General features: G+C 38.6%; 1 protein-coding gene across 1 annotated transcript in view; it reads left to right on the top strand.

The window, feature by feature from the left end:
* NRG3 (neuregulin 3) overlaps nucleotides 1-9,059 on the top strand; it is a gene marked incomplete at its 5' end in the record, with an annotated part of 28,104 nt that extends 19,045 nt beyond the window's left edge. Inside the window, 2 exons of the mRNA XM_010296890.1 lie at nucleotides 2,635-2,805; nucleotides 8,552-9,059. Coding sequence (XP_010295192.1) covers nucleotides 2,635-2,805; nucleotides 8,552-9,059 — 679 coding nt within the window. The remainder of the gene's footprint in view (nucleotides 1-2,634; nucleotides 2,806-8,551) is intronic.
* Nucleotides 9,060-9,318: the final 259 nt, after the last annotated feature.

Consider the following 9,318-nt stretch of genomic DNA (forward strand, 5'->3'; position numbering starts at 1 on the left):
GGTTTCTTTCACCCAGTTAGGCTGGAGTACAGGGAGGAAGAAACCATAATGGTGGCTGAAGGAAGATAAATTCCCTGAAGAGATCTGAAAGGCATTGTTTGCCTTAGAGAGAGGAACACTTCACCTGAGCAATAGAGCAGAAGCCTGAGAGGGACTGTATTGTTTTTGGGAATAGTATGCTGACATTCATAGCAGTTTTGTGAAAAAGAAAAAACTTTATTATGTTGGAATTACTTTTTCATAGAACTTTTAACAAAAATTGTTACTATCTTGTCTTTGGTGTTTCAAGCAATGAGTGTTACCCTGCAGCTTGCAGCTGCACTGTCTGTAAATATTTCCTGGTCCTTCCTAGAGAATTTGTCTTGTCCATGACCACAAATGATTTCAATTCATTTTCCCCTCCATTTTTTCTATCAGAAATGTTGAAAGCATAAGAACCTCACATGAGCAAGAAATTGGTTGCTGAAGCTCTGTTGGTGCTGGAGCTGCTGTGATTGCAGGATGATGTTGGCATGTACCAGATGCCTTCAGTCTAAGCAGCCCATGCACCTTCAGCAGCCTGTAGTGTCTAGTGCTAGCTGTAGCAACGAGAGTTTCAGTGCAAGTTGAAGGAAGTCCAGATAGGTCATTTATATGCATCTTTGCATATACAAAAATTGGCAGTTTATACCAATTATCTCGGGTATACTTGTAGGTGTTGCAGTTATGTCTATTACAAATGCACAGCTTTTGTGAATGTGCTCTCATCCAACAGGGAAGATGCACAAGGGTATCAAACGAACCACAATTAAAGAATGCCTTTCTATTTTCAACTATTTGTAATCAGTCTAACGTCTGTTAAGTTAATCAGTTTGTTGACTTCTGTTGTACGTTGATGGATGTAGTACATTGATGTATATATACTGCAGTCAATAAAAAACCCTGAAATTCATTATCCATCACAAATTATTCATTCCTCTGAATCTTTTAAGATCCCCTGCTGTAATAATCTCAGACTTTCCTGAGCAGAAATTGTCAATTGTTTTGTGATGTGGTAGTGTTGTTTTACAGAATATGAATTGTAACTCACAATTTGAACTCAGCCTTCAGAATAGAAAGGCCAGTACTTCAGGTTTTTTAAAAAGTTTTTTCACGGCCTCCTTAATCATTAAGGAAAAATCTATTTAAGGAAGCATTGAAAATCCTTGAGGGAGTGCTATTGCTATGGGTTATTGATCTTTTCAGTTAAAAAGCACCAGGAAAGTAAAAGTGTGGAAAAGAACAGAGCAGAGACTGTGATGGAACATTGCTAGCCTGAGCAGTAGGATAGAGGCTGTGAATTTATTTCTTATGTTTTGACTCTGGGGAGAAAAGTTCAGTTTTAATGGAAAGGTACACTCCAAGAGAATTTGTCCAAGATACTTGGTCCAAGCAAGAATTGCTTTGGGAGTAGATGTGGCCGTAAATATAAATGAAGTTCCCACTAGGTATAAAATGCAAATTGCTTTTAAGTCACGTCCTAATAGGAAAAGAGATGCAAACTTATCAAAAGTCTTTTGCATAGCTGGGTTGTATCAGAAGTTGAAATTATTCACATAACCAAAAATAATAACTCTTAAAATGCATCTGCAAAACCTATAGTAAAATATCATTAAGGATGTGACAGAATATTAGGTAATACATATGCATTTCTGAAACCCAGGAGATGTCAAGAGAAATAGGAGTAGCTGGAAAAATGAATAGCCAGTCACACCATGTAGTACTGTAAACTCTTAACAGTAGAAATAGGTTATGTCTTCCCTTAATTCTGTGTTCCCTTATTTTTGCAGTGGCAACATCTTTATTTATGGTTAATATACCAAAACTATGGATTCTAGATACCTTTTAATTCCTGCACGAAATGGAAAAAATCTATTCTCCTTCCAAAACACTGCAAAAATGTTTACAAAAGCAATTTTCTAAAATAAGTAGAAAACTATTACTTCTTTTTATCATATTCAAGTTTGTGTTATATCACATAAAGAAACAACACACTGTTTGTCAATGTATATAAACAAGAAAACAATAAGTACATAAAACAAGAATAAAACAATATAGAAAAGAAATCTTGTTCAACGTGGAGAAAACTTATGTCATAGATGGTTTCTTCAAGCTGCAGTTTCATAAGCTTCACTCATATTCTTCACTTACATTTTTTTCCACAATTTAATGTTGTATCCAGAAGCAGCACCTTGTAGACTGATAGATAATATAACGGGCTCTCAATTTAAGATCTGATTTTGAGCTCAGCTGTAGGTATGATGGGGCTGTGCTGTTTGATTATACTGTCTGAGTCGTCAACTCTATATAGCAGCATTATGGTACGCAGCATGGAAAAAAAGAGTCATCCTTCATCAAGTACAAGAAAACATTTAATAAACCAGGCGATTCTTCTCTTTCCTAGAAAAGAGGTGATGTATTAAATACGGCATAAACAGCAGTTAACTGTGGATTATAGCATTATAGTTCCATAGAGAATTTCTACTGATGTCGTAGACCACCACAGCAAAGTTTATAAAAACAGCAATCAATGTGTTATTAATCCTGAATCTTTACTTTGCAGAAGTTGTGCTTTTGCTGTGGTAATTTTTGCTGTACTCTTGGTGTTGTTCCTAGAAGTCTCTCTTCATGCTGCAGCCCAGGACAAAAAAGTGGGATGCTACATAGAAATGCCTTTCGGAGGACTCCTCCCTTACCTCGGGGTAGGTTCAATGGAATTACAGGACCAGCTTATCAACAGCTAGAAGAGTCAAGGATCACAGACCAGGACACAATACCCTGTCACGGGTGAGTAAGTGAGACAATTTGTGAGTGGCTGCTGTTATGTGGTTAATATGCTTTGCCGTTACGGTCCTTCCAGCTCTGTTGTAGTGTACTGTGGGTCCAGGGTTTATAGTACTGAAAGCAGAAGAATGTTTTCAGCATACTGGCTTTTTGAAGGTAATATGTTTTTATTTGGCTGGCTGCCCTTTTTAAGCTTTTCGAAGGCTGTAGAAGGAGTGATTAGAACAAACTGTAAGTGACTGGCGAGGTTACTCTTTATAACTGATGCTTTTTCTAGCGGTGCTGTGATGTTCTAGTAACTTTTGCACAGCATTTTTTTCTCCCGTCAGCAAATAAGAGAAAATATTTCAGAAGACCAACTTTCATGTTTTTTTAAATAAATCTATGTACATTGTGAAGTGTGTTTGCTGTAGACTGAAGACCGATGGCTTCGCACAGGTCTGCTTTGAAAATGCACAAAGAATCCAATATTTTTCCTTTTTTAATTCAGCTTATTAGAATACTGAATGTGAGCTCCAGCTGTACATAAGCTCTGAATTTCAGAAGTGCTCCCAAGCACCTACAGCTGCCTTTGAAGTCTTTTGCAATTACTGAGGTATTTTGCATAATATTTACATATCCCTCTAGATTTCCAAAGACTTTCCAGAATCACTGCAAATATATTATATGTAAAACTATGAGTGATATCTGGAATGGAATAAAACAACACCAGTTTCATTTGGACATGTATAAGTCTCAGCGAAGTGCATTAAAGCGAACAGTTACACTGCGAGAAGGCAGCTGTACATTTTGATATCAGAACTGGCTTTATGAAGTGCAGAACTGAGGTCACCTACGTGTTTAATTTTCTCAGGGAAGAAAGGAGCTTTTATCACTCTCCACTGACCTCCTGGGAAATGACAGCTAAAAGTGCTGACCAAGAATAAGTGTTGTTACACGTGTGTGTCGTTGCCTCCCTCGCCGTGCATTCCAGCCTGCAGCAGTCGGGGGGACTCTGTGAGAGGGGCACTTGGCTCACTAAACGTTTTGTAGCTGAATCTCCCTAACAAAGTTGGCCACAGTAATTAGGAAAGACAGATCAAGAACAGGGCTTACCTAGGAAGGGAGAAAGCAAAGCAGCAAAAGGTTTGGGTGTCTGGTGTCGTCTTTTAAAAAGTACAGATTTGTCTCATACTTCTTTCATTGTTACTATTTGCTGCTTCTAAGGAAAAACTTGTTTATTACTTCCTGCAGTAAATATATTATTGTTCATTTGTGCGATAAACTGTGTATAATTCCTTACAAAATGGTGACTCCTAATGCAACCCTTCCTGAGAGGGGCAGGCTAGCAGCTTTCCCTCTTCAATGGCAGTGTCTTGTTACACGGGCTCTGGAGAGTGCTGCAGCCTCTCCCTAGGTTGAGAAGTGAGGTCGAAAATGGCAGAGCTGCCTTGTGGGTAGTTGTATTTACTCTTCTCTAGGAAATCAGTTGCAAGTATCAGCTTGTATTGGCCTATACTTTAAATTTGAAGTTCTGCAAAAGGTTGGTGTTTGGATCAGGCAGTGACCCCTTCTGACCTCAGTCCACTAAAGCACTTCACCCATATTTTGTGTGTTAGGGATGTCTGTAGAATTAGATCTTCATATACCGACTCTAATGATGGGACCTTTCCCTGAGGGAGTCCTCTGAGAGCATCAACAGCTGGTCTTGTGACAGCAGTCTGTGTCTATCACAAATACGATACCAAAAGTCTTCAACTAGTACCCATGGAAGTGAATTTCTAAAATGTCAATGCTAGGCATGAAAACAAAAGCAATTCTTTGATCTTATTTTATTATAATATTTTACTGATGATGGTTTTTATGAAAATTAAGTCTTCTAAGAGCGTAACAAAACTTTTTGCAACTTATTTAGTGTGGCAGCGATGAAATAATCTCTTCAACCAAAATACAAGTACATATCTTATCTCTGAACAAAAATTAAAAAGAATTCACTAATTTTACTTTTAAGTGGAATTCTTCTAACTTACAAAGAGGTTTCCCCAAAATCACATGGCTTTTTACCATCTAAATATCTGCTAGTTTTGTAGTGTTGGTATTCTCATTAGATTTCCAGCCCAAACGAAAAGTTCCCTTGTTCCCTGCAGGAGTTACACGCTTTCCTTCTTTCCTTTTCACCTCCATCTTTCCTTTTCACCTCCATTTTTCCCTCTAGGGATGCACAAATCAAAGTGGATTAGCTCCCTAATTCTGTGAGCCTTCTGAAGTTCATCCATCGGCAGCTCTGGCTGAAGTTTAGTCAGATTTTGTATGTTTGTATTTGGAAGAAAAGAGGCTAATTTACCTGATTAGTTTTTGTCTAGTCCTGTTAAAGTGCTCCTCTTCCCATCCCACATTGAGAACAAAGCTTTTGCTGCCTTCAAGAAGCACCAGATCTCATTATTTGCAACATCATCTATTATTTGTCAGATACAGCTAATATCAGTTACTTAATCAGTATGCTACCTGAAGGACTAGACAAACCTGCTTGAAATGAGGGGCTTAAAGAAAACAAATCATCCCCATGCCAGTCACATCTGAGACCAGTTCGAGTCCCTGAGGGTGTCACGAGTTTACACGCGGTTAAGTGGACAGGGTTTGATCGCATGCTTTCCGTGACAGCTGTTTGCGTTACTCGGTTTGAAGTGTTAGTAGTAGTGCCTTACAGCCTGTGAACGTGTACACTTAAAGATACAAATGTGTTTAGGTATACACCACCAAACCTGTCTTATCTGCAGGTAGAAAACGGGGTGTGTCTATATAGGTATGTGTGCTTACAAGGCTGAACCAGAGCCTGGTAACACTGCTGGAATGACTCTTATTCAGCTTAATGCACCTTGTCGTCAGGCCTGAATACTGAACACCTATAGCAACAGGGCTTATAGCAAAGCTATTGGTACTATGCTAAATAAAAAACATTTTGTATTTTAAGTTCTGATCTCTTCTGTCTCTCTTTAGTATCTGTTTTAAGGAGGCAGTAAAATTATTATGCTTCAGTTTCATTCTTTAATTTAGACTCTTAAACACTGTGTGAGTATAATATCATTACTGTTGCATATTTATAGATGTTTGAATTTCTTTTTTCGCTTGGTTTTAGGAAGAGGTCGGAGAGAGAGCTGCACTTTGAAATACATGCACATGAATGAATTTATTCAGACAAAATCATTTTTTAGATAAAAAACATATCTTAGGAGGAACTATAGTTCTGGGAAGGTTAATGATAGGAAAATGTAATTAAGATTCTGCAATTATAGGTGTAAGTCTCAGTCTACTGAAAACAGCAGCAGTCTGATGTCACAAGTAGAAGCGTGGATCAGTTTGTAATTAAACCGCTGAGTTTCACATGGTTTAGATGTAATATCCCTACTAGTTTAATACCTTGCCTATTGCATGCAGTGCATGTGCTTTAATTCAACCTCTGTCCTCCTTTGAAAGCCCTGTGAGCACAGGGCAGAAACATTCTGGCATAAAATTGGTGTGTCTATCTGTACTTCAAAAAATATTATGGAAGTATGCCAGGCATTGTGTTACATGTTATTGTTGCTGCCACTTAGTTTTCAAAATACCAAGAATAATTGAATCTCTACTATGAAATTGGCAAATGTTATTGTTCTCACCAAATCCATTCTAATTCAGTCTTTTCTTGGTTTTGCTTATATATCATCCATATAATACAGCCATTGCATGTGAAATTCATTAAAAACATTCACTCCCTTTGTTTTCAGGGTGCAGCCCAGAATATATTTAGGGCCTGAATTACCAAAAAAGGGAATAATGCAACTGATGCGATCTCTCCAGCTATAGTCGTTTGAACAATTATATAATAAGCAAAGGAAACAAGAATGGGCACAACCCAAAGGTCTGCACTGTTTTGTTTTTATTTATTTTTTTTTAATTGTCCTTCCTCGGGAATAATATCCCTCGTCAGTATTTAATTCATACTGATTCTTGAAAACTGTTCTAAAAAGGCCTTCCATAAACGGCTAGGAGTGTGTAGTGCAAATGTAATTAACCAAACGCTGCGTCTCAGCTGGCTGAGACGTAAAACGTAAGTGCAGCGGTACAGCATGCACAAGAAGTTCTAGCACGTATCCAAAAAAGCCGCTTGCTATGTTATTCTCCTGGGTCCCACTTCCCAAAGCAGTATCTCTTTCCATCAGATAGCAGCAAAGATCACAACATCCCCTCCTTATCGCAGAGGTCCCAGCTGTGTTTTCTGGTCTTTTGGGGATGCCTGGAGAGTTTTTGTACAGGGACTGCATGCGGGCACATGTACAGGTTAATGTGTCAAGCAGTTGTACAAACACGGTGCCGCCACAGACGAGTTAATTACAAGTCAGCGGCGCTCTGCTGGAAATGAGCCTAGAGATATCTCCTCCTCTCTCTCCTGTCTGACAGCGCGCCAGGAGGATGGGGCCAGAGGAAGCCTTTCCAGTTAGTTAGCGTTGTGCGCTAATATTGGACTATGGCTGTTTCGTGCAATTCACTTTCTTTTCCCTAGTTCTCTTTCTGCTGATAAATAGCAGCAAGGCACGTATGAGTAGGAGGATATCCCTAGTGAAGTCCAGCAGGCTTAAGCAGCTTTCAGAAAAATACCCTCCAAGTCAGAGCTCAAAGCACCTGCTTCCACACCAGATCTAAATGTTGCTTTCCTCATCCATGGATAAAACATATTAGACTTCACCATTAGCTTGCCTTATTAAATAATGATATAATCACAAAGCTGATTATAAATAAAATATGTTACGGTGCTGAGGGGATGTCTGTGGTCCTTGGCAATCATGACTAGTAGATATAGTAGCTTTTAGAGCACCAAATTTCTAGTAATATTACTTCTCAGATGGGAAACATCTTTTTTTTTTTCATTGTTTCCTTTATTTTATATTTAGTATACTTTCCATTTTTGTTTTTTTTAAGTATTTCCTGTAATGTTTCCTGTAAATGAAAACACTTTCTGATCAGAATAATGAATTTGGCTTTGAAACAAAATGGAAATATTGATAAAAATTCACCAAAGTTGCCTCAAAATAAATAAAATCATGCTATGATATGAATTAATGGAGGATAAAGGAATATTTTTGAAACACGGGTTTACAATATCAAGAAAACACAGACATTTGCTCAAGCCTAATATATTAGCTCTATTTCCAGATGAGATCTAAGGAAACAAATCAGACCAACATTAGGAGTATGGGCTGTTGAAAAAAATACGTTTTTCAGAGGTGTGCTGCAGTTAGATGCTCTGCTTGTTTGAAGGGGAAGCACAGGCAATCATTTCTGTGTAAATAAAAGACTACTCCTGCACCTTTAGGTGTTTTCCTAAAATAGCCATTTGATATTGAGAGTTCTGATGTCAAAGAAAGCATCAATCCATTTCCCCAGTTAGGAACACAGGAATGGAATTTCAAATTTCATTTCAAAGAAAATTAATAATACAGTATAACTCCTGAAATCTTTTTAAAAGGAATTGTCATTATTCTCATATACTGGTGGGCAAAATGAGACTGAGGGAAAAGCAGTGGTGTGCCACCAGCAGATCCGAGAATCAAAAGCAGGTCTCCAGAGTCTGTTGTTTTCCCCAGGGCCACACTATTACCAAGTGCTCCTAGTGTGAGGGAAAAATGACATGTGTCTCTTCAGCACAGTTCACTGAGTCTCACACAGCGTTCCTGCTGCCAGTCGCATCTGACCGTCTGATGTACAATAAAAACAACCTTTTTCTCTTTTCCAGGTATTCATCCAGTGGTATAAAAACTCCTCAGAATACTTCAATAAATATGCAACTGCCTTCAAGAGAGACAAGCTCTTATTTTAATAACGTGGATCAGAACGACTCGGTCGCCTATTCATCTTCAAGGGCCAACTCTGTTCCCATCATCCCGTCTGTGGGCTTGGACGAAGCCTGCATGCAAATGCAAAATGTTTCTGAAGTAACAGGCATCAAATGGTGCAAAAACTCCTATTCAGCTGAACTTGTCAATGTGAGTTCCCCAGTCAGTAATTGTCTTATAGCAGAACAACACGAAGTGAAAATATTGCTAGAAACTGTGCAGGAGCAGATTCGGATTCTGACGGACGTGAGGCAGTCGGAGGACTATGAACTGGCAAGTGTAGAAGCAGAGAGCAGCACGAGCGAAAACACGGCCTTTCTGCCCATGAGCCCTGTGGCCAAGTCAGAGCAAGAGGCACAATTTGTCTTAAAAAGCGAAACGCAAAGAGACTCGGTATTGATCAAGTGACTTTGTGTGGGGGTTGTGGGAGGGGAAACGAGATCTGTGCATTCGATGCTTTGCTAAACAAGAAGGGAGGAAATTAAATACAAATTATTTATATGCATTAATTTAAGAGCATCTACTTAGAAGAAACCAAATAGTCAATCGCCCTCATATCATAGTGTTTTTTAACAAAATATTTTTTTAAGGGAAAAGTTCCAGGAGGGATGAAGCGTACATCAGGTGCTTTCTAGGCAGGATTACACATGCAGTTTCAGTCACAGAG

The sequence above is a fragment of the Phaethon lepturus genome, unplaced genomic scaffold (assembly GCF_000687285.1).
Source record: "Phaethon lepturus isolate BGI_N335 unplaced genomic scaffold, ASM68728v1 scaffold27371, whole genome shotgun sequence".
Taxonomy (NCBI): Eukaryota; Metazoa; Chordata; class Aves; order Phaethontiformes; family Phaethontidae; genus Phaethon; species Phaethon lepturus.